This window comes from Tachyglossus aculeatus, chromosome 2 (genome assembly GCF_015852505.1).
Source record: "Tachyglossus aculeatus isolate mTacAcu1 chromosome 2, mTacAcu1.pri, whole genome shotgun sequence".
NCBI lineage: Eukaryota > Metazoa > Chordata > Mammalia > Monotremata > Tachyglossidae > Tachyglossus > Tachyglossus aculeatus.
The window spans coordinates 35,178,489-35,204,615 of NC_052067.1; the positions used below are offsets into that span (position 1 = coordinate 35,178,489).

At 43.8% G+C, this 26,127-nt stretch overlaps 1 protein-coding gene across 3 annotated transcripts in view; it reads right to left on the bottom strand.

The window, feature by feature from the left end:
- Positions 1–26,127, bottom strand: part of CPNE4 (copine 4) — a 526,299-nt gene that overhangs the window by 65,927 nt on the left and 434,245 nt on the right. For all 3 annotated transcript variants that reach the window (XM_038762604.1, XM_038762594.1, XM_038762615.1), the window contains 2 exons: positions 23,226–23,309; positions 21,291–21,380 (listed from right to left, as the gene is read on the bottom strand). In XM_038762604.1, the coding sequence (XP_038618532.1) occupies positions 21,291–21,380; positions 23,226–23,309 (174 nt within the window). The remainder of the gene's footprint in view (positions 1–21,290; positions 21,381–23,225; positions 23,310–26,127) is intronic.

Genomic DNA, 26,127 nt, shown 5'->3' on the forward strand with positions numbered 1-26,127 from the left:
CACGTAGTAAGCACTTAATTATTAAAAATGTCATTATTAAAAGCCTTGGCTAGTCCAAACCCATTCTGCCACTTTCCCCAGGGAACAGGAAAAGAGTTGAGTAGCCGGCTGGCCGAGGAGTTTCAGAAAGGACTGACAGAAGGGCCAGGGAGACAGACGCAGCTTTAGGGAGCAGAGTTGGCTCTCTAAAGCTGGGACCGTCTCTGTATTTTGGCAACTTGTACTTCCCAAGCACTTAGTACAGTGCTCTGCACACAGTAAGCGCTCAATAAATACGATTGAATGAATGAATGAATGCATCTGTCGCCTACCCTCCTGTGACTCTCCTCCTCAGAGTTCCCCTGGGCCAGCTTTTTCCAACAGCCTCCCATGCCTGCCATCGGATAATATGGTTTCTTCCACTACAGCTCCCCTCTCTGCACCTCTGCCATTTAGGGGGCCCTTAGAGTACTTAGTCCTACTACAAGGAGTTATTATTCAGTTGTATTTATTGAGCGCTTACTGTGTTATTAGAGGGCAGGGTAGGGCATGGCCCATTACGAAGAGCACTTGTAGGTGGGAGAGTGGACAAGAAGTGTGTGTCAGGATTGTTGACTGGCTCTAGAGCCACTACTGGGTAGCCTAGCCCTGGCTAGGGCTAGCCACGGACATAACTATGTGACCTAGTCTTTCTGTGCTTCAGTTTTTCCCCTTTCAAAATGGGAAGGACAAAACTTGCACCTCCATGTTTCACAAGGACTAAATAATACATGCAGGAGGGCTTTGGTAGGAACTACCGTTACTGAATTATTAACAGCGTTTAATAACTTAAGAACTCCTATTTTGACTACTCAATCAAATGAACCCATAAATAAATGAGTCTCCCTAAAGCTATGTGAAGAGCCAGTTCCCTTGGGAGGAAGGCCAGAAATTCCCACCAGAGTATGTTGATGTGATCACTGGGGATGCGGCTCACATTTTTTTTTAATTTGCTCCAACTGATGCTCTCCCTCGCTGCAACAATCCATATTGGTTTGTTTTTCTAATGATATTTGTAGAGCGCTTACTATGTGTCAGGCACTGTACTAAGCACTGGGGTAGTTACAAGAAAATCAGGTTGGACACAGTCCCTGTCCCAAATAGGGCTCATAGTCAATCTTCTCTAATAATAATAATAATAATAATAATAATGGCATTTATTAAGCGCTTACTATGTGCAGAGCATTGTTCTAAGTGCTGGGGGGATACAAGGTGATCAAGTTGTCCCACTTGGGGCTCACAGTCTTAATCTCCATTTTACAGATGAGGTAACTGATGCTCAGAGAAGTTAAGTGACTTGCCCAAGGTCACACATCAGACATGTGGCAGAGTCGGGATTCGAACACATGGCCTCTGACTCCAAAGCCCGGGCTCTTTCCACTGAGCCACGCTGCTTCTCTAGACTGTGAGCTCGCTGTGGGCAGGGATTGTCTCTCATTATTACTTTATTGTACTTTCCCAAGCACTTAGTACAGTGTTCTGCACACAGTAAGCGCTCAATAAATACGATTGAATGAATGAATGAATCTCCATTTTGCAGATGTAGTAACTGAGGCACAGAGAAGTGAAGTGACATGCCCATGGTCACACAGCGGATATATGGCAGAGCCGGGATTAGAACACAGATACTGTGTTCGTGAGTGCTTGCTTAAAGAAATTCTAGTTTTAGAAGGGTGTGGGGAAATAATTTCTTCTCCTGCAGGAGCTGGCTCAGAGATTGTGAACTCTAATTTAGGAAATCAAGTCAGCACTCCAAGGGACGGGCAAAAAAGATCAGACAGAGTGGTGGTTTTGTGGTTTTCAGAATTATGTGCTTGTGTTACCCATCCACATGCACAGAGTTGGAGAAGGATGGTTACATCAAGGAAAGAGGCCCTATACACAAATTCCAGGGCTACCTTTTAGACATGTCTTTTGTACACCACATTCCAGGTGGGGGATGTGATTACTTTTCTCCCTCATCATCATCATTATTTGTTTTATGGTACTGGTTAAGTGCTTGCTATGTACCAAACACTGTTCTAAGCCCTGGGGTAGGTGCACTTTAATTAGATCGGACACAGTCCCTGTCCTGCCTGGGGGCTCAAAGTCAGTCAGTTAGTCAATCATATTTATTGAGAGCTTAGTGTGTGCAGAACATTGAATTAAGTGTTTGGGAGAGTACAATACTACAAAAAACAGATACATTTCCTGCCCACAACGATCTTACAAAATAAGGGGGAGAGCAGGCATCGAATCCCCACTTTACAGTTGAGGAAACTGAGGCACAGAGAAGTTAAGTGACTTGCCTAAGGTCACACAGCAAGCAATTGGCAGAGCCAGCATTTGAACCCAGGAGCTCTGACTCCCAAGGCCTGTGCTCTTTCATCATCAAGTATTAATTGTGTGCCTAGGATGTGGAGAATACCACTTTAGGAGTTGTGGGGCACTACAGAGAACGCTAAAGTTCAATCAATGGTATTTACTGAGCGCTTACTACATGCAAAGTACAACAGATCTGGTAGACACAATATCTACCACCAAGAACCTTACAATCTAGCAGCAGGGTTTGCAAAAATGCAATCCCTGACCTCACGGAATTTAACATTTAGCAGAGAAGACAACACACCTAGAGAAATTAAATTCTAGTAGCAGAAATTAAAACTACTTTACAGTACTCTCAGAAACATCTTGTTCAAGGATCATACCGGCAAGAGAAAGAAACCGAACAGCTAGCAGAGGCAGGGAACATGGGATTAAGGAACAGAGCTAGCCTGTAACTTTCACACAGCTTTAGGGCCTCAGGAACATTTTGCATCTTTCCAGACTCCGGCCCACTCTCCTGGAAGAAGCAAGGATGTCCTGCTTGGTGGTGGGTGGGAGGTAGAGAGATCAAGTCCTTATGGCCTTGTTACTGCCCTCCCTGTGACTTTCACGCAACATCAGAGCGCTTCAGAGGTCAGAATTAATGAGATAATCTCCTTAAAGGTTGGCTTTCCGGTACCTTAAGCCGTTTTGCTTAAATGGCTTCTCCAGGACAATCTCAGCCATCCAAGCCCTGTGGAGTACAGCTGCAAATTCTCTCCGGGAGGCTGAACCAAGGGTCTCCAAGTAATCAGATGAAGTTATAAATTACTTCATTTGGCCCGAAGTATGTCCATTTTGATGAACTAAATAAAATTATTCAGGAAACCAACTTGCTTCTGTCTCACCTCCGAGTGAAGTGAACTCTGTATGAATTCAAATGTATTCATAGTCAGAGGCCGACAGCGCCGACAAGCTCAGTTCTGAAATTAACTCCAGTCTGGGGACTAGAGATTGTAACCGAAAGCAAGGTGACTTTTAGTCCCTGATGGAGTTTTTGACCTTGGCTGGAGTATTTAACAGCTCAGGGTCTTGGTTTCTTTCTCCCCCTAAGGAGGATGACAGTCTGCTAGTCAATGGCAGGGGTGAAGCCAATGACAATAGCGGTAAAGGGCTCGAATGCCTCAGACCAGGGCCACTTCAGCTGTTGGGTGAAAAAGGCCATTTCCCAAGACTTCCCGTTCAGAGATGCCCCACAGGAATCAAAAGAGGCACCTGCAACAAATAAACGGCCTTATCGCTCCACTCCCCTAACTTCTGGCCCCCTAAATGCTGCAAGTGCCACCCAGAAATCCTAAGTGAGGGCCTCCTTAATCCCTGGCAGATGGACATGGGGTGATCTCTGGTGTGAAGTCCCTTCCAGATTTCCATTGCTGGGCACCACCAGCACCTTACACTAGCTACAACCGAACAGTGTCATAAAAGCATGAAGCAGCTGCAGGGCAAGGACTGTTAAGAATCACCTCTCTAGAAAGCCCTCCTGCACAAATGAAACCTAAATTCCAAATTAGAAGGCAGGAAAAAATAAGGAAGAGAGGAAGGATAATTGGAGGCAGAACTTCAGGCTGCATTGTCATCACAGGAAAAAAAAGATGTAGAAGCAGTTAGCTCTTATATTGAGTGCTTACTGTACGCGGAGTACTGTACTAAGCTCTTGGGAGAGTTCAATACAACGGAATTAGCAGACACGTTCCCTGCCCATAATGAGTTTACAGCCAAGAGAAGCAAAGGAGAATTTCTCCCATGCTCAAAAAAGATCTTGAGGAAGAAGAATTCCCTAAATTCATTTGGCAACTCATTTCACAACATTGGCAGCAGGGAAATTCTGCCTTATTTCCATCCCAAATCCCTGCTGCTGATTCGCTTGTATTGGTCTGTGAATTTGTTTTTTTTCACATGACTGCTCATTTTTCTTTACCTAGAACTACTAAATTTCTGTGAGCTTGATATCCTAAATGAGTAGAACCTGCAGAGAGAGGGAAAGTGAAAACCAGATTCTTGAGGTCCTTTCCAAGGCCTAGAATCTTGCCGGAAGGACTCTCAGATGACAAAAAGATCTGCCCCACTATCCCAGAGAGTTCCTTCAAGCAAATACATTCTGATCACATGGGTTAGCCTAATCCTGCTAAAGGCTGCAAAAATAAGCTTTGAAAATAAAGGGCAGTAACTCTCTCTTTCCCCTAAAATTCTTGCCAATCCTACTGTCCCCTTTATTTAGACTACAAGCTCACTAAATGGGCATCAGCTCTCCCACTGAGGACTTCTTCACAAGAATAAGGACTCATTCAAAGTCCTTCATCCGCATTCTACAACGCAAGGAGCTGGGATTTGAGATATCCAGCAAGTAAATTAAAAAAGTGAAACCAGAATTTAGTAGAGTGCCTGACACAGTGCTGAACAACTACCATAAAATACAAACAAAAAATTCTCTCTCAGCGCGCCCTCATATATTTGCTTTATTGAACCACTTCACGCGGGTGGAAATCTAAATATCACTTAGAAGGCAGGAAAAAAAATAAGGAAAAGAGGAAAGAAAATTGGATGCAGAACTTCAGGCTGCATTGTCATCACAGGATAAAAAAAGGATGTAGAAGCAGTTAGCTCTGAATCATTGCGCTCTCTCCATCCACTATCCTTCCTGGGGTCTATTTAATGATCAAATCACTGAGGTCTGGAAAGAGGAAATGGCACCAAGAATGGAGTCCGAGGGTACCACTGCCACATGAAAAATTGATTTGCAAGGAGGCAAAGCTTTAGGCGGCTTGTTCAGCTTTTAGCAAATCAGCGGAAGCACTGGCGGGCCGTATCAAATTACTTTCCAGAACCCCAAGCTCCATTAATTTCAAATCAACCACCTACTTGAGCTTTCCAATCCAATATCTTTATGGCTGCTGACGGATGGCTGGTTATCTCACATGTAAGTAACAACAACGGCAACAGACTACAACTGTGTTACTTAAGAGATAGAAGAGTTGCAGTACACTAAGGCTGAAGGAACAGCCTAGAGGCAGAGAAAGAACATGTTACAACACATTCAGTACATCTTCCGGTGAACAGATGACTTAAGGATTACCAAAATGTTCAGCGTGAGCCCTGGGATGCTGAAATATAACCAATATAGCCGATCGACCTTCTACTATTTGTGAAAAGTGTAAGCAAGTATCCTGTTGAGGATGTCAGAAGCTTAGGTGACGGAGATTTCTACTCCCTGCTCTACCACCTCTTTACATCCTTCTCATCAGCTTGCTGAGAGGCAACAAAGGTCTGCAGCCTTATCTTGTCCCAGATATGTTTGTACGAATTTATTACTCTATTTATTTTACTTATCCCCTTCCTTCCTCTCCCCTTCCTCCCCCTCGCCTTACCTCCTTCCCCTCCCCACAGCACCTGTATATATGTTTGTACATATTTATTACTCTATTTATTTTATTTGTACATATCTATTCCATTTATTTTATTTTGTTAATATGTTTTGTTTTGTTCTCTATCTCCCCCTTCTAGACTGTGAGCCCACTGTTGGGTAGGGACCGTCTCTATATGTTGCCAACTTGTACTTCCCAAGCGCTTAGTACAGTGCTCTGCACACAGTAAGCGCTCAATAAATATGATTGAATGAATGAATGAATGAAAGCCAATTTTGGTTTTATTCCCTACTCCCCTGTTTATCTACATATCATCATCTCTCCTTAGTATCTCAATTTCCCCTACCACAGCCTGGGACTGTTCTAGAAGCACTGTGGCTAGCACAGGAGTCGGAGGATCTGAGTTCTAATCCCAGCTCTGCCACCTGCCTGCTGCGTAACAAATTGGGAGAGTCATTTCACGACTAGGTGTCTCAGTTTCCTTACCTGTAAAATGGGGAATATACCATTTTTTCCTCCCCATTAGACTGGGAACCCCATGCGGGACAGGTACTGTATCCGACCAGATTGTTTTGTCTCTACTCCAGTGCTTAGTTCAGTGCTTGGAACATAGTAAGCACCTAACTGGTAAATCAGGCATGGTTGGTTCCAGGGCATCTCAGGCACTTTGGATCAGACTTCCTTGGAAAAGCACAAGTATCTTCCCCAGTGAGAGTGTTCCCATGAACACTCATTCATTCATTCATTCAATTGTATTTATTGAGTGCTTACTGTGTGCAGAGCACTGTACTAAGTGCTTGGAAAGTACAAGTTGGCAACATATAGTATGTTTGTACATATTTATTACTCTATTTACTTATTTATTTTACTTGTACGTATCTATTCTATTTATTTTATTTTGTTAATATGTTTGGTTTTGTTCTCTGTCTCCCCCTTCTAGACTGTCAGCCCACTGTTGGGTAGGGACCGTTTCTATATGCTGTCAACTTGTACTTCCCAAGCGCTTAGTACAGTGCTCTGCACACAGTAAGCGCTCAATAAATATGATTGATTGATTGATATAGAGATGGTCCCTACCCAACAACGGGCTCACAGTCTAGAAGGGGGAGACAGGCAACAAAACAAAACATGCTAACAGGTGTTAAGTCGTCAGAATAAATAGAATTGAAGCTAAATGCACATCATTAACAAAACAAATAGAATAGTAAATATGTACAAGTAAAATAAATAGAGTAATAAATCTGTACAGGTGCTGTGGGGAGGGGAATCAATCAATCGTATTTATTGAGCGCTTACTGTGTGCAGAGCACTGTACTAAGTGTTTGGGAAGTACAAGCTGGCAACATATGGAGACAGTCCCTACCCAACAGTGGGCTCACAGTTTAGAAGGAGGGAAGGAGGTAGGGCAGGGGGATGGAGAGGAGGAGAGAAAAAAGGGGACTCAGTCTGGGACTGAGAGGAACACAGAGGTTCCATATGCCCGGCTAGTCCTGCTGGTTTCCATTCATATTATCATCTGCCCCCGGCCCCTAATGGATATAAATAGGGCAGGTGTGCAGAGAGTATGGCGCAGTCAGACAAAGGTTAAGGAGCACTGGCCTTGGCTAGGAGTGGTCAAGCCTCACGAACTGAAGAACATAGAGCCGCAGCTCAAGAAACAGCTGTGCTACATTTCTGGGTGGCTAAGAGGTGATGGTAAGCGAGGGCAGTGAACAAAACATTCTTCCTGTTCCTGGCTGGGGTGGGATGCCACAGCAGCTGCAAACAGGACTGGAGAGGCAAATTCCTGCAACTCACTCCCAGGGCAAAATCATTTCCTTATGGTGAGACACACAGCAAGTGAAGAAGAGCCACATGTGGCTCCCAAGCTGCAGTTTGGCCACTCCTGGTCCGTTTCATTCATTCATTCAATGGTATTTATTGAGCTTTTACTGTGTGCAGAGCACTGTACTAAGCGCTTGGGAAGTACAAAGTTGGCAACATATAGGCACGGTCCCTACCCAACAACGGGCTCACAGTCTAGAAGGGGGAGACGGACAACAAAACAAAACATGTGGACGGGTGTCAGGTCATCAGAACAAATAGAATTAAAGCTAAATGCACATCATTAACAAAGTCAATAGAATAGTAAATATGTACAAGTAAAATAGAGTAATAAATCTGTACAAACATATATACAGGTGCTGTGGGGAGGGGAAGGAGGTAGGGCGGGGGGGATGGGGAGGAGGAGAGGAAAAAGGGGGCTCAGTCAGGGAAGGCCTCTTGGAGGAGGTGAGCTCTCAGAAGGGCTTTGAAGGGAGCAGGAGAGCTAGCTTGGCGGATGTGCAGAGGGAGGGCATTCCGGGCCAGGGGGAGGACGTGGGCCAGGGGTCGATGGCGGGACAGGCGAGAACGAGGTACAGTGAGGAGGTTAGCAGTGGCAGTGGAGCGGAGGGTGCGGGCTGGGCTGGAGAAGGACAGAAAGGAGGTGAAGTAGGAGGGGGCGAGGTAATGGACAGCCTTGAAGCCGAGAGTGAGAAGTTTTTGCTTGATGTGTAGTTTTAAAACTAAACAGGTAATGGGTCCTTATCATCACCCAGAATATTTAGTAGCATCCCTTTTGAGTTGTCCCCAAAACTGCATTACTCAGCAGGAAATGAGGCAACAAACACAGACTCTTATTTACCAACCCATCTCTCCCAATTGTCACATTAATCCTCATTACAATGTGGGGATCTAGGACATTTCAAATTTAAGATGTGCTCTCTATGATTAATGTCAGGAGCTGCATCCCTACTGCTAAAGACATTCTTTTCCTCTCTCATTCCAATTCTTGAGATAGTAGGTTTCCAGCTCATATTTCCCCGGGTGGGTCACATCCCATATCTGTTCAGGTAAAGCCCAGTAGTGGACTGAAAGAATTTCATGGGATATATAAGTGTTCTAACACTTGTATTAATGTCTCTCTTGCATTAGCTGGGAAAGCTCTCCGTGGGCAGGGAACATGTCTACCATTCATTCAATCATATTTATTGAGCGCTTACTGTGTGCAGAGCACTGTACTACGTGCTTAGCCTTTTTGTGTTGTATTTTACTAAGCGCTGAGTACAGTGCTGTGCACACAGTAAGTGCTCAGAAACTTGGCCTAGTGGATACAACATAGGCCTGTGTGCCAGACGGTCATGGGTTCTACTCGTAGATCTGCCGCTTGTCTGCTTGTGACTTTATGCAAGTCGCTTCACTTCTATGTCCCTCAGTTGCCCCAGCTGCAAAATGGGGATTGAGACTGTGAGCCCCAGGAGGGACAGGGACCGTGTCCAACCCGATTGGCTTGAGTCCACCCCAGCGCTTAGTACGGTGCCTGGCGCATAGCAAGCGCGTAACAAAAACCACAATTATTATTATTGTTATTACCACTGATTAATATTAGAGGTTCAAAGGCTTCCAGGACTCCCGCAGGTAAGGAATGAGAGGTGGAAAAATAGCCGGTGAATTAAAAGTAGTGACCAGAGAGGTAGGGGAGAGCTAGCTGAGTAAACCCAAAGTTGGAGAGCATTTCAAGGAGGTGGAAAAAACGGGGACTACAGTGCCTTTCCTTCTGCCTTATATTTCCTTTCCATTCATGTGCTTAATCCTCTGCCTCTTTTTGTCCTCTGGTAGAAGACTATGGCAGAACTTACTAAGTACACATTTGTACGTATTTATTACTCTATTTAGTTTACTTGTACATATTTATTCTATTTATTTTATTTTGTTAACATGTTTTGTTTTGTTGTCTGTCTCCCCTTTCTAGACGGTGAGCCCGCTGTTGGGTAAGGACCATCTCTATATGTTGCAAACTTGTACTTCCCAAGAGCTTAGTACAGTGCTCTGCACACAGTAAGCGCTCAATAAATACGATTGAATGAATGAATGAACTAAGAGTCAGGAAGCAAAGACAGTACTCCGTAGCTGCTACTTGCAACCACCTTTGTTTCCTCATGAGAATGTGAGAGATCTCCAGGCCATTCTATGTCACTGAAGCACCTTGCCCCCTGCCAGATTGACAGACTGACTCTCTCGGGCCTTCACAAAGGTAAAACGGTGCTTTGCACATAGTAAGCGCTTAACAAATGCCATCATTATTAATACAATAACAGTGACTGTGGTCTGTGTTAAACTTTAAACCCTGGGGTAGATAGGAGATAATCAGGTCACACACCATCCCTGTCCAAATGGAGCCCATGAACTGAGGAGGAGGGAGAACAGGAATTTAACCTCCACTTTACAGATGAGGGAACAGAAAAGGTAAGTGACTTGCCCAAGGCCATACAGCAGGCAAGGGGAAGGGCAGGGATCAGAATCCAGGTCTCCTGACTCCCAGTTCTGTATTCTTCCCATGAAGGGCGGGCACAGGGAAGTTACATGTTCTCAGGTCCCCTCATGGTGAACCTGTAAATTCATTGATCCTGGTGAAAATAATATTAGAATAATATTAATAACAGTAACTGTAATATTTGTTGAGTGTTTACTATCTGCCAAGGACTGTACTGAGCACTGAGGTAGATACAAGAGAATCAAGTCAGACACTGCCCACATGTGAGCCCACACGGGGCTCAGGGTCTCAGCCTAATCCAAGAGTGAACTGATGAGAAGCAGTGTGGCTCAGTGGAAAGAGCCCGGGCTTTGGAGTCAGAGGTCATGGGTTCAAGTACCGGCTCCGCCACTTGTCAGCTGTGTGACTCTGGGCAAGTCACTTCACTTCTCTGGGCCTCAGTTCCCTCATCTGTAAAATGGGGAGAAAGACTGTGATCTCCCTGTGGGACAACCTGATCACCTTGTAACCTCCCCAGCGCTTAGAACAGTGCTTTGCACATAGTAAGTGCTTAATAAATGCCATTATTATTATTACCCCCAGGATGCCAACTGCCTACCTTCTGGGTGGGAATTCACCCTATAATAATAATAATGATGGCATTTATTAAGCTCTTACTATGTGCAAAGCACTGTTCTAAGCGCTGGGGAGGTTACAAGGTGATCAGGTTGTCCTACAGGGTGTTTACAGTCTTAATCCCCATTTTACAGATGAGGGAACTGAGGCCCAGAGAAGTGAAGTGACTTGCCCAAAGTCACACAGCTGACAATTGGCAGGGCCGGGATTTGAACCCCATGACCTCTGACTCCAAAGCCCGGGCTCTTTTCCACTGAGCCACGCTGCTTCTGTCCCTCTGACATACTTGGGAGCCAGTCTAGTAAACTCACTTTTTCGGGGCATTAAATGCTATCCGGAGTCTTGGAAGAGTTCAAATTCTCCAGCTGGAGGAGTAGCAGCCAACTTGCAAAGGGCATTTGGCTTACTGCCTCACCAGACCTGGTTTAAGGTCTGGTGTCTATAGAATCCTCTTTTCTCCTCACCCCGAGGTCTGAGATTCATTCATTCATTCAGTCGTATTTATTGAGAGCTTACTGTGTGCATAGCACTGTACTAAGTGCTGGGGAAGTACAAGTTGGCAACATATAGAGACGGTCCCTACCCATCAGTGGGCTCACAGTCTAGAAATACCAAATGAAGCCTACGGAGGGGACCGGAACCAAGACCCTGAAATAAAGGCAATCAAGTGAGAGGGTCTGAAGACTGTCACCAAAGATTTATCTTGGCCTATTTCTTTTAGGCCAGGAGCTGAAAATAGCCTTTGGCCTATCAGTGCTATTGTTTAGGAAACCGTAGCTTCTCAATAGCTGCTCCCTCCTTGAGAGGAGAATCTCTTAGCGGAGGAGAATCCGTGAAGGAGGCCAGAAGGAATGCTTAGTTGATGAACTGAAGGTAATGCTTTCCGACAAATCCATTAGTGCTTTTATTCTGTCACGGGTTAGCTGTCACAAGGAGTTCCAAGTGCCAATGCTTCCATGCACAGTGTGTGGTCAGGAGCAATAACAGTTATGTAGGGGTTTAATTAGCAGGAAGTAGGAATACACCAGAATGCTAGAGCAAAGATTCGTATGAAGGGCATCAGGGAGGTATCTATCCTCCCATCTGTATAGATAGCTATATAAGGAGAGCAATAATGATTTAGAAATAATTTCCCATCACTACGCGCCATATTCCTTCAGCCAACTTTAGCACTTATGAACACATTTACTTGTACATATTTATTCTATCTATTTTATTCTGTTAATATGTTTTGTTTTGTTCTCTGTCTCCCCCTTCTAGACTATGAGCCCCCTGTTGGGTAGAAACCGTCTCTATATGTTGCCAAATTGTACTTCCCAAATGCTTAGTACAGTGTTCTGCACACAGTAAGCGCTCAATAAATACGATTAAATGAATGAATGAATTTCTTACCACCTTAGGTCTCAAGTGTATAGATTTGCTCAATTTATTTTGTTCAATAGTTGTAGATATGTTTATGTTCCTCTCCTTAATCATAATGTAAGCCCCTTGTGCCCGGGGAATGAGTTACTTTGTTATTCTGTATTTCCCGAGCAAGTAGTGCAGTGAACTGAACAAAATGGGGATACAGTAGATGTTGCTACTATTAGAAAGGAGCTAGTCTTGCAACAGTGTGTCACTTAGAAATCTAGTCCTGAGAGGAAATTCCCACAATCGGAATCCACAGTCTGACCACACCAATGCCAGGATATGAAATAAGCGCTTGGGGACTGCCTGATGACATCCCGAGCGGGCGTCTAGATGGGAGACTGATGGGGAATTTAAACTATATCAGTCAAGGATGTCACACAACCAATCATCCTTTAGACCTCCAACAGTGAATCCTGCCACTGTAATGATTAGAGGTCAAACATTCAAGCCTTTACCCAAAGGGCAGTTTTGTCCTTGAAACCACAACTCAGCTGACAGTCCCTCTCTCAAGGGAAAGTCGACCATGAGGATCTCAGTGAACAGGTGCGAGGGTTTCATCCATAAAATCTAGTCGCAGATGGGGTTGGGGAATAGCAGAACTGGTTTAAGTACAATGAACTGAAGGACTAGACATCCTCCAGTCAATCAATCAATAATATTTATTGAGCGCTTACTGTGTGCAGAACACTGTACTAAGCGCTTGGGAAGTACAAGTCGGCAACAATGCTTAACTCATCTAAGTTAAGCACGAAGCAGCGTGGCTCAGCGGAAAGAGCCCGGGCTTGGGAGTCAGAGGTCATGGGTTCTGATCCCGGCTCCGCCACATGTCTGCTGTGTGACCTTGGGCAAGTCACTTAACTTCTCTGAGCCTCAGTTACCTCATCTGTAAAAATGGGGATTAAGACTGTGAGCCCCACATGGGACAACCTGATCCCCTTGTATCCCCGCCAGCGCTTAGAACAGTGTTTTGCACATAGAAAGCACTTAACAAATGCCATTATTATTATTATTATCATCTAAATAGTGAACAAAAACCCAAGTCCATGGATTCCAAATGAGCCTACTGGCAATATTGGCTATGGGGACTCATTTCTGATTTAGTGGGACCCCAACTATTGCACCCCAGGCCCCAAGAAGACAGGAAGGCGGAAGAAGAAGAGAGGGTTGATGGGACCACCTAAACCCAGCCCAGACCTGAGCAGACTGTCTAGACACCACCCTGATTCAATCATAAGAGCTCAGCATTATGGGATCAATGGAAGAGGCCCAACCATTTCCAGATTCCAAATTCATCTACCTTGCCCAGTATTGCAGGACACCCATCTGAAGAGTTTCCTAGGTGCAGGACGGGTAAAGCAGCTTGGCTTAGTGGAAAGAGACTTTGGAATCAGAGGACGTGAGTTCTAATCCAGGCTCCACCACTTGTCCGCTGTGTGACCTTGTGCAAGCCACTTAATCAATCAATCGTATTTATTGAGCACTTACTGTGTGCAGAGCACTGTACTAAGCGCTTGGGAAGTACAAGTTGGCAACATATAGAGACAGTCCCTACCCAACAGTGGGCTCACAGTCTAAAAGGGGGAGAGTATCTCATCTGTCAAATGGTCATTAAAACTGTGAGCCCCCCATGGGACAACCTGATTACCCTGTATCTACTCCAGGACTTAGAACAGTGCTCAGCACATAGTAAGCGCTTATCAAATACCATAATTCGTAATAATAATCATTCTTATTAAAGATAGACTTGTACCCGAGACCTGATTAAAAGCAACCCTCTGAACCACGGTCGTTATGTCTTAGAGGGGCTTTGTCCTCCATCCTCCTTCTGGTACTCAGGAGCCTAAGACGTACAGCTGAGCTCCAAACAGGTGAGATCTCAGTGGAAGAGGCAGAGAGGCTGAGGCTGAGGCTGCCATATCCTCAGGGCTCTCTGAGGGCCTCCCCCGGAGCTCCCATGTTGGGAACAAAAGTGGCTCTGTAAGGTTGGTGCCCAAACAGGGGCAGCATGAATCTTCTCAAGCCAAGGGTCCTCTTCCCACACTCCTGACTTCAGGAATCAAAACCATCGCACCAGGCCATCAGGGTGGCTTGTTTCAGCATTAAGAAACCTTCTGCGTTTACTAAGCTCACAGGAGGTTTATTCTCTAACACATTCATTCATTCAATCGTATTTATTGAGCGCTTACTGTGTGCAGGGCACTGTACTAAGCACTTGGGAAGTACAAGTTGCCAACATATAGAGACCCAACAGTGGGCTCACAGTCTAGAAGGGGGAGACAGAGAACAAAACAAAACATATTAACAAAATAGAATAAATAGAATAAATATGTATAAATAAATAAGTAAATAAATAAATAAATAACACATCCGTTTCCCCTCAGTTTCAGGTGGCAATTCTCTCCAAAGGGACCTTCTTCTTGTGAAAGAAGAGAAAATACAGACTGAAGGGCTTTTGGTAATGTCATTTACTGAGCAGGTCTAATTCGCCGAAGAAACCCAGGAGTGGGGTGTGCTCAACTGGAGAGGCTTTGAGATACCAACTACAGAGAAGTCACTTTAAATTCTTGCCTTGTTTGACAAAATCATTCCTGATGACAAGGCAATTTTTGAAAGAAATGTTTTCCCAAACCCAGGAAATAAAATAAAGAATTCAAAACACCTTTCCAACTGCTGATGCTAACAAGTCAGTGCAATGTACTATGAAGCCGCTGACGTGCAAAAAAACTAATGGAAACCAGCAAAAGCTAATGGTTCTGTTAACAGAAAAGCACAAGCAATAGTAATAATTTCAACCAAGGGGAATGCTCCAGCGCTTTAAATTATGCCACCCGAATGCAGTACAATATTTTCACTCTCTTCAACCATCACAATCCACCTCCTTTGTTAACATTTAGTCATCATCCCAATTTTGATTGTCTGAGGGGTTCTGTTAGCTTTTCTTCCCAAGCTCTCCAATCACTGTGGCCACCTCCGCTTCCTGGATTAAGAGGTACAGAGTTAAAGCTATAAGAGATCACCGCCAAAGCGGCTACTTTCAAACCCTTTCAAGTAAACTTAGAACAGTGCCTGGCACACAGTAAGTGCTTAACAACTACCATTAAAAAAAAAAACACACACAAAAAAAAAGTTGGCCAGGAGAATCGCAAGAAAGGAAGCACAAATTACAAAGCCCTTAGTGGCACGGGACTGACCGACTGTCTACACTTTCAAGAAGCTAGTGGGACACTGCTGGGGGGAGCTTGGTTTCTCTATCAGGAGTTTGAAGACGTCATCTCAGGTTAGATTCCTCTGCTGAGTTTAGTGTTTCTGACCTACTCTTGGTACTTTTTTCTAAGCGCTTACTACATGACAGGCACTGAACTAAGTGCTGGGGCAGATACAAGGTAATCACATTGGGCCCAGTCCATCCCTTATGGGGCTCACTCTCTTAACCCCTCATTTTACAGATGAAGTACCTGAGCTACAGAGAAAATAAGTGACTAGTCCAAGGTTACAAAACAGACAAGTGGCAGGGATGGGATTAGAACCCAGGTATTCTGATCTACTCTTCCCAAAAGTCCTGTATCTCTCCCTGTTTAAGCTCTGATCTATTCTTCCAATAACTCCTGTATCTCTCCCTGTTTACACTACACTTGGGATAAAAAGAGAGCTAGAGCGAGCTAAATTTGGGTTATTTTAGTCAAAATCCTTTTCCATGTACTTCCCCCAAGTAAAGCCTTAGGGTGGCCACGTGGCCAAGCATATGGTGAGTTGTTTCTGGTAATCAGGCACTCAACCTTTGCATTTGCAGATTTCCCCCTCAGTATCTTTAAATAGCTTTCTGTAAACCTTGGCTTTTCTATTCTCTGTTGCTACTCTTCCAATTACTCACACGGATAAAATCTTGACTTTGTCCATCATTCGGTTCAGAAATCTGATTCAGTCATGATTGCTAGGACTTTATAGATCTAGCAACTGGATCCTGGCTGGACTCTAAACATGGGGTGATCAGTAGTCTTAGTTCTAATAATAATATTAATGATGGTATTTGTTAAGCGCTTACTATGTGCCAAGCACTGTTCTAAGCACTGCAGGAGATACAAGGTGATCAGGTTGTCCCACGTGGGGCTCACAATCTTAATCCCCATTTTACAGATGAGGTAACTGAGGCACAGAGAAGTTAAGTGACTTGCCCAAAGTCACACAGCTGATAAATGGCGGAGCTGACATTAGAACCCAAGACTTCTGACTCCCACACATCCCGGCCTAGGCAATCCCTCTTCTTTTTAAATTGTATGATTGACTCTTTGCCCTCTAAGTTCTCAAAGGTTTCATTTTACATGACTTGGGCAAGAACAGGTTGCAGGCCTTTGTCCTAGGAAGCAGCGTGGCTCAGTGGAAAGAGCTCGGGCTTTGGAGTCAGAGGTCATGGGTTCAAATCCCGGCTCCACCAATTGCGAGCTGTGTGACTTTGGGCAAGTCACTTCACTTCTCTGTGCCTCAGTGACCTCATCTGTAAAATGGGGATTAAGACTGTGAGCCCCCCATGGGACAAGCTGATCACCTTGTAACCTCCCCAGCACTTAGAACAGTGCTTTGCACATAGTAAGTGCTTAATAAATGCTATCATTATTATTATTATCATTAGGACTTTCTATTGAGGAAGCTTAGGTTTCACGAAGTTGAGATTGGGCTATTAGCTATGTAATACTAACGATCCCTTTAAGGTTTTTTTTCCAACTAGAATGCGTTTGTTAATTAGGATGGACACTAATAATAATTATTATTGTGGTATTTGTTTAGTGCATACTGTGTGCCAACCACTGAACTAAGCACTGGGGTAGATGCAAGATAATCAGGTCCTACATGATACTGTGAGCCCGCTGTTGGGTAGGGACCAATATGTCTCTATATGTTGCCAACTTGTACTTCCCAAGCGCTTAGTACAGTGCTCTGCACATAGTAAGTGTTCAATAAATATGATTAAATGAATATTTACGGCCTAACGAGGAGGGAGAAGAGGTATTAATAATTATGGCATTTGTTATGTGCTTACTATGTACCAGGTACTGTTCTAAGCGCTGGGGTGGATACAAGCAAATCAGGGTGGATACAGTCCCTGTCCCAAGTTGGGCTCACAGTCTCAATCCCCATTTTACAGATGAGGTAACTGAGGCTTGGAGAAGTGAAGTGACTTTCCCAGGTCACACAGCAGAGAAGTGCCATGTTCAGGATTAGAACCCATGACCTTCTGACTCCCAGGCCGGAGCTGTATCCACTCAGCCATGCTGCATCTTGAATCCCCCTTTTGCAGATGAGGGAACTGAGGCACAGAGAAGTTAAGTGACTTGCCCATGATCACAAAGGAGACAAATGGTGGAGCTGGGATTAGAACTCAGGTCCCTTGACTCCCAGCCCCACTTGTACATATTTATTCTATCTATTTTATTCTGTTAATATGTTTTGTTCTCTGTCTTCCCCTTCTAGACTGTGAGCCCACTGTTGGGTAGGGACCGTCTCTACATGTTGCCAAATTGTACTTCCCAAGCGCTTAGTACAGTGCTCTGCACACAGTAAGCGCTCAATAAATACGATTGAATGAATGAATGAATGAAAAGGCCATGCTGCTTCTCTAACTCCCATCGCTACCACATGCTGGAACAGCATTTTACCTTTCAACTGCTGTAGGGACTTCGGTGGGGAAATCAAAGATCAATAGGCAGTTTGGCTGGAATTATAGGAAGTACATGGAGAATACTGTTGGTGTTTCATGTATATTTGCTGAACTTGATTTCGCTGGCTTTGAAGGGAAGAAAAATTCAGCTTGGTGGGCTGTTTGGAACAAAAGCATTGCCAACGTACAGATTTCCACTCTGCCGTAGTTTTTTAACCTCTTTATTCGACACAATGCCAGGTTAAGACAGTTCTGTCTAGAGAATAATGGAACAATTGGGTTTCCTATTTCCAGTGTTACAGTTTTAGTATTTCATTGCTAGTGTTCTTAGTATTTCTATTCTGGGTGTTGGCCAGTTTTTGTTTGGAGGAATTTGGCCAAAGGGTAATTCCAGTAATCGCCAGCCCAAAAGGGGATAGTAATTGACAAACATGATTAGATTTTTATTAAGGTGTAACAGTGGTTTTATAATTTATGAATCAAGCTCCAATAACAGTGTAGGAAAGTGATTAATAATCCTATCTTTTGCTTCTAGGTGAAGAAATCTTTTCTTAATGAAACTGTAGCAATGGTGCAAGTGAGTAATATGTATATTTGGCTGATTGCCTTGATGCAAAGAGAGAAAAGAAATATATCCCCAGGCTCGAGGAAATAATGATTAAAGTAGTTAATGCACTGCAAAAATTTCTGTTATTTCAGAAGCACAGAATGATGCTGGATGCCTAAAGAGTCTGAATGAAGCACTATTCTGGAAGGGAACAGAGGGAAGGGTATCCATGAGGGTACCAGACTGAGTGTGGAGGCCCTCGTAGGTGAGAACAAGGGAGTTGGATGCCGCCCTGTAGCCTAACTAACCACCTATGGGGCGTCTTAGGAAATTCAGAGCCCTTGGCTTGTCTCTTCTGTCTTTTGCAGAGAAAGAGATTCCAGTTGCCCTTGGAAGCCTGGGAATCAGAACACCTGGGTTGGGCAAGTCACTTTGTTTCTCTGTGCCTCAGTTTCTTCTTTTCTAAAATGGGGATTCAATACCTGTTCTTCCTACTTAGATTGTAAGCCCCATGTGGGAAAGGGGCTGACCTGATTATCTTGTATCTACTCTAGTGCTTAGTACAGTGCTTGGTACCATAGTGAGTGTTTAACAAATACCACAAATATTATTATTGTTATTTTTATTATTATTCACTTCCTCAAACTCTAATTAAGAATGTATGTCCTTGTCCTGGCTCCCTTAGACTACCAAAAAGCACCGGTGCTCTTGACTTCATTTGAAGGCTACCTGACTTCAAAGCCTAGCGCTGTGGCCAAATTGTATTTACTGAGTGATGACTACTTGTTAACTAATTCCCTTGAGAATAATAAAGGAATGTTTCCAGACTGTGAGCCCACTATTGGGTAGGGACCGTCTCTATATGTTGCCAACTTCTACTTCCCAAGTGCTTAGTACAGTGCTCTGCACACCGTAAGTGCTCAATAAATACGATTGGTTGATTGATTGATTGATCACCTGTACTGAGTCCAAAATGGAAAGATCATGCTCATTTCTTTCAGGCCAGGGTAACAGAGGGGTCTCTTGTTTCCACCTCCACAAGTCAGGACACAGTGACACTATTTAGATGGGAGAGATTATGTTGCTGTGTGCACATTTGATTTTGTGCTGCTCTTAAGCAAAGTGATGGGGATGGCCTTATTTAGAGTTTTAAATTGATAGTGCACACAAAATCAATAAAGCACCATCAGCCTTCCAGGTTGGCTGCATTTGTCCATATGACCCGCTGGATTAAAACATCAGTCCCAGAACAAAACAAAAGCCTGCCTGACAACTAAGCCCAAGCTGTTCCCTTACCCGTCCCTGGAGACACTTTGCCTGCAAACAATGCTTGATGTCTTGTTTCCTCAACCTTTCCTACATTCCCCCCCACTCTTTCAGGTGGCTGGTATTCCCCAAAGGAATCGGAATTCTTTTAAAACAAATTTGCACCATCTGTTTGCACATTTCCCTTTTCATCTCATTTCACTGCAGGAATTTGTGTCCCTTTTGACCCTCCGACCCTTCCTTTCTCTCCACCTCATGAGTGGAGGCTCTCTTCAAACTGGTGCCTCAGTCCCTCCTCCAGACCAGCTAGGGGCTTGGGCAAGGAAGCACTAACTTGTACTTCCCAAGTGCTTAGTACAGTGCTCTGCACACAGTAAGCACTCAATAAATACGATTGATTGATTGCCAGGGTGCATCTCTAGATCACAGACTCCTTCTGTTTCCTAGTGTTCCTTTGAGAAGCAACTGTACTTGGTTTCATGGCAATCATAGCTTCTCCATCCTTCTATCTTCTCCCCAATATCATTTCTTCCTGCTTTGTCTTCTTGCTCCTCTTATGGGATGCATTCTATCTAACCCTTCTAACCCTCTGAGTTCCCAACACAAGGTGGGAATGTTATGGAATCACTACACATTCTTTGATGAAAACCCAATTTGCCCTTCCTACCCACCCATCCCATCAGGATACATCAAATGTTTTTCTTTTAAATTTCCTGATGTTGTGCTCAGAAGAAGATTTTTCCAGCAAGGGTACCTGAGGTGAGATGGTCTCATGGGGCCCTGGCTGTGAAAATGGACATGGGGAGAAAACAGATGTGGGGGGCTAACCCGAGAGGTACCCGGAGTTACCTATCATTCTCTCCAACGTTATCCAACACCAACCCTCTCCAGAAATCAAAGCTGGCCCTGGAAGTTATGGGTGGATAGGGCTGAAAATTGGGGGGAGGCCAGGATAGAAGCTCACTGTGTCTACCGACTCTCCCAAGTGCTGAGCACAGTGCTCTACACATGGTAAGCACTCAAAAAATACCACTGATCAATGTATTTCCCTTCCTGAAAGTCTCAAGGCTAGGTTGATGATGGAAGGGGGAGGCAGGGGAGAGAGGAAAGTGAAGATCTATTACAGTCTCCTTAGACTAATTTGTAGCACTTCAATAACACACAAAAAAGTTGTTTATGCCAAAAGACACCTACATTTGTACTCATGATTATTTATTCTACAAGACTCATTCAACATTTAAAGGCAACTCAGAGACACAAACTATAATCATTTATCTGACATCTCAAGCGTCTGCCATCCCACGTAACCTCGATGAAACGAGCTTCCATTCACTTTGCTACTGTGTGTTCTAAAGACAGACTTTAGCTTCAGTTTTCCAGATAATTTAAGCAAAAACACTGTCGTCAGAAGGGTATTTTGGGGGGGGGGGTCTGCAAGATACCCTTTTCTGAATGAAATGCCTGCTAGTTCCAGACCCAAATTTCTCAGTCAAGAACACATCATACAGTTTAGTCTCAGCAGGCCCAAGAAAATTATTTCTCTGACTTTACAGTTGGATTAACAGGGAGAGATCACAGCCCTTCCCCAATGGCTAATGCAGAATGCTGAAGTGAATTCTGGTTTTTCATCCCAGGGGTCCCCAAACTCTCATTCCATTACTAATAGCCCACCAACCCAGCCATAAGAGCAGAAAATTATGGGTAGTCATCTCATCTGAAAACCGAATAGTGGAGGGGAGAGCCGGGGAAAGAATATTTATCCAGCTCAGACAGATCTCTGACCTTTAATCGACGGTCCTGGTCTCCACTGCACAGAGAATTTACAGATACTTTGAACGCTTTCCAGGCTGGGCTCAAGTTATTCATCACAACCTGAGAAAAGGGAATGGAGAGGAAAAGAGAAAATGCTTTGACATTTGCACATTTCAAAATAAAAACTGCTGGAAAAATTATTGCGACTCTCCCAGAAGGACATTCATCAGAAGGAGGCTCCTTAATGAAGAAAAGCCAGAGAGGTAAATCTTTTCCACAGCCTGTGCAACGGGGGATTATTATGGGCAAGATTCTTGCGGCAATCTGCTTGGCTTGCATACATGGCCCGGTCTGTTTAATGAAGAACAATATTAATGTGCATCACCTCGGGGTGATGGATGGTTAGGCGTGCTACAAAAGAGGACTGGAATGAAAGATCCATGGCCGGCGCTAGATCAGCATTTTCCAAAACTGGGTCAGCAAGATCTTTTATTTGGCATGGGGCAGAGCGGGGAGATTAGTGGCCCCAAGAAGCTTCACTCGATAACCTCATTAGATGTTTTTGGGGTGCAAGGTGAAAGAATGTGCTTCAGGAGACCAAAAATGGACAAATGGTAAATTTATAAAAACAATCTCCCTTTTAGATTGTCAAAAAAAATTTAAAAACAATCACCCAAATCATGATGGTCTAGGATTCACTCAACAAGCAAACTAGTTATCTACCACCTCTACTGTGGCAAAAGCCAGATTCTACCTTTTGAGTGCCAGGGCCATGAAAGGGAGAGGGGAGGGACCACAAAGTAGCTGAGCAAAATGATTGACTTGGCAGGTACATTTTATGAATTTCCATATGCATTCTGTTATTAATAATAATGGTATTTGCTAAGCGCTTTATTTTGTGTCCGACACTGTACTAAGTGCTGGGGGAGATACGAGATCATCTGGTCCCACATGGGGCTCACAGTCTAAGTAGGGAAGATGAGGAGTTCAGTTATGGATACCTTGAGTTAGAGGTGCTGGAGGGACAACTAGGTGGAGATGGCCCAGAGCCAGAAGAAGATATGAGTGTGAAAGAGGTAAGAGACTGGGGGTGAAGATTTAGATTTGGGGGTCACCCACATCTGTAAGCTCATTGTGGGTGTTATATTGCCCTCTACCCAACACCCATGGGTAGATTTTCCCCTCTACGTTTGAATTTGAACAAGAAATCAAAGCTCAGGTGTGACTCCACCTCTCCACCCCACCCCCAACCACCATCTTCAGAGGTCTGAAGGACAACTAAGGAAATCAAGGCTGCATAAGTGCTTTCCTGCCCCTATCAAATCTCCACTCAGACTGAATTTCTCCTTTTTTTCCCCTAAGGCCAGTGAAATTTAATCATCGTGAGTTTCACTGTAAATAGCTGGATAATCATCACTTTTTGGAAGGATATAAGTTTTGGTGGTTGAACAAGTTCTCAGGAAAATGCAGATATGATTTTTTCCTTGAAATTAAAGCTTGCACTTATGAGAATGAATTTAAAGACACTTATTCGAGTTAGGAAGCAGTAAAATGGTACACTAAAATTCAGTTCAAATGACCTAGAAAATTCTCATGAAAGCACCTTAACCTTCACTTTAAACATCTCTCTCCCTCTCTCTCCCTCCCTCCCTTGCCTCCCCTCTTCTATTATGGTCTTGTGGCCCATCAGGGACTGAAGACCTGCCCCATAAATCCCAGGCTCTGGAACACTGTGGGGAATATATTTTGGCACTGAAGCAAGATGCACATTAGTGCAGCCCTTTACTGACTGCCCATACATTCATTAACTCAATCGTATTTATTGAGCACTTACTGTGTGCAGAGCCCTGTACTAAGCACTTGGGAAGTACAAGTTGGCAACATATCGAGACGGTCCCTACACAACAATGGGCTCACAGTCTAGAAATGAAATCACACCACTGACCCCAGGGTCATTTTTCTCACCTCAGTTCGGTGAACAAGCTGTTGAGTTGCATCATCGTTCATACGGAAGATTTCCAGAAATGGATCAGATTTACTGAAGAAATCCTAAAGTGGGGAAAGGAGAGAATGAATTCTTGAGTTCCAATTAATTTCACCCCAGCTAATCCCCTAAATTACCCAACAGAAAATCAGTGGTATGTACTGAGCGCAGAGGATAATCATGTCAGACACAGTCCTTGTCCTATGCGGGACTCACAGTCTAAGGGGGAGGGTGAAAAGGTATTTAATCCCCATTTTGCAGATAAGGAAACTGAGGCACAGAAAAGTTTAGTGATTTGCCCAAGATTACATATGGTCAAGTAGGGGGGTAAGATTAGAACTCTGGTCCCTTAGCTCAAAGGGCCATGATCTTTCTACTAGGTTATGCTGCTTCCCTTCATGACTAAGGTATATACTGAGCTCTCATCTGTCTGGCTGTGTTTCAGAGGAATAGCAATCCAAAAAATGGACCTAGCCTTTCATCCTCCATCACTCTGGGGAAAAGCTTAAAGCTATGAGAAGCCTCCACAATGCCAGAGAGAATATTTCCCATTGGGACCCCACCTATTTGCCCAAAGTGAAGCAGAGGTATTTCTGCAGAAGATATTAGGAATAGATATTGATTCCCAGGCCAGAAGCTAATGGTGAGAAATGATAATCGCTCTGAATAACACCTTGCACTGTAAATTCATCCTCTAGTCTGTAAACTCATGGTGGGCAGGCAATGTGTCTACCAACTCTGTTGAATTGTACTCTCCCAAGTGCCTAGTATAGTGCTTTGCGCACAGTAGGTACTCAATAAATACTACTGATTGGCCCTCATCCCTCCTTCCAAGACCCTAGGAATGGACCTTTGTTCTTTTTCTTAGTCTGCTCTGGCAGGACAAAATTAAGACTTCGAAATTCAACAAATTCAGTCCATCTGGAAGCAAACTCCCAATGGAAATATATGAATGCAGTGATCAAATGCCTCTAACGCAGATTTAAAGTCAAAGGGAATGGGTGAATTTAAAGTAGAAATGTAAGATAAAAGTGCTCTCGTGAAAAAGAGAAGCTATTTTAGTGTCTCATTAATCTTGGGTCAGAATTAAAATAGTTATGGGGGTGAGCATTCTCCTTAAACAAAAATGGTTTAACACAAAGGGATCATGGGCAGGAAAAATAGTTGGCTGGGTTTAGGATTTTTTCAATCTAATTTTAGAGTCACCAATTCAATGGCTACATTGAGTTGAACGGAATTTTTTACTTTCGTTGGTTAGGCTGTCAGCATTGTCGTGGCAGTTCAAGGCAGTCAAGAAGGAATGAATTAGATAGACAGTTTAATTATGTTCAACCTCAGTAAAAATGTTTTATGTAAAATGAGGGAACAAAGACTAATTCACCATCTTTTTTTTTGCCAGTATTTAAGTTAGCCTCATACAGGGTTGGCTTTGAGTTTAGAAGAACACAGGAGGCAAAATGCAATTCTTGGGAACTTGGAGAACTTAGAAATTGATGGGAATGCTTGAACATGTAATAAAAATAATAATGGTATTTGTTAAGTGCTGTTCTAAGCGCTGGGGAGGTTACAAGGTGATCAGGTTGTTCCAGGCGGGGCTCACAGTTTTAATCCCCATTCTACAGATGAGGTAACTGAGGCACAGAGAAGTGACTTGCCCAAAGTCACACAGCTGACAGTTGGCGGAGCTGGGATTTGAACCCATGACCTCTGACTCCAAAGCCGTGCTCTTTCCATTGAGCCACACTGCTTCATGTCTGCTGCACTTGCTTCCAACCCACCTCCATGCAGATAAAAGTTCTTAATAAGTTAGGGGCTGATGATGATAACCAAAATGAGCCCCTTTCCTGTATTTCATGGGCGTGAACCAGGTTAAGGGATGTTCCCTCCCTGACAGTGACATAAACCATTCCCCAAGAGAGAGAAAATGAGAGTTCAAAACTGATGACTGTATTCAATAAGTACAGCTACTTGCTATGGTAATTGCCAGCTTGCTGCTAATGCAACAATAACCCTTTTGGAAGTCAGTATGCTGCAGTGAAGCATTCTCAGCAGAAATCTTTAAGCACAAAGAGCCTCTCTGAGCTCAATGGGTTACATTAAAAGGTGAAAACGTAGTTTCTCCTTGCTTCTAAAATATAATAATAATAATAATAATAATTTTGGTATTTCTTAAGCGCTTACTATGAGCAAAGCACTGTTCTAAGCACTGGGGAGGATACAAGGTGATCAGGTTGACCCCTATGGGGCTCACAATCTTAATCCCCATTTTACAGATGAGGTAACTGAAGCACAGAGAAGTTAAGTGACTTGCCCAAAGTCACACAGCTGACAAATGGCGGAGCTGGGATTTGAACCCATGACTTCTGACTCCAAAGCCCGTGCTCTTCCCACTGAGCCACGCTGCTTCTCTAATTGAAGTAATTACATGCCATCAAGTAAATGCCACATATCACCAGGGCAGTTGATGTTGGCATTGAGAGAGTCACTTCAGGGCACAATCACATAAATATCATCTGAGGCCATCTAGTGAAACTCCCAGGGAGAGTGGGCCAAATAGATGTAGGTGGCTCCCAACAAGATAATAAACAGGGACTATGCAAGATATGTCTACAAGTCACAAAGTGGAAAGACTGAGCCATTCATTACCTTGCTAATTTAATTAATGGAGGAAGCCAAACTGGAAAATTTCAGGTTCCAAGGAATCGTACTTAGCAGTCAAATTAACCAGATAATTGGCAAATCCCCATTTCACTTTGTGCTGTATAGGCAGAATCTCTCAGTGATGGCCTCCTTTCCAGTATCACGTGAAGTGCCTAGGGAAGCATAGTCCCTCAGAGGACACGGACATGGCAGGGAGTTGTTTAGTGCCTTGCGGCAGTGATG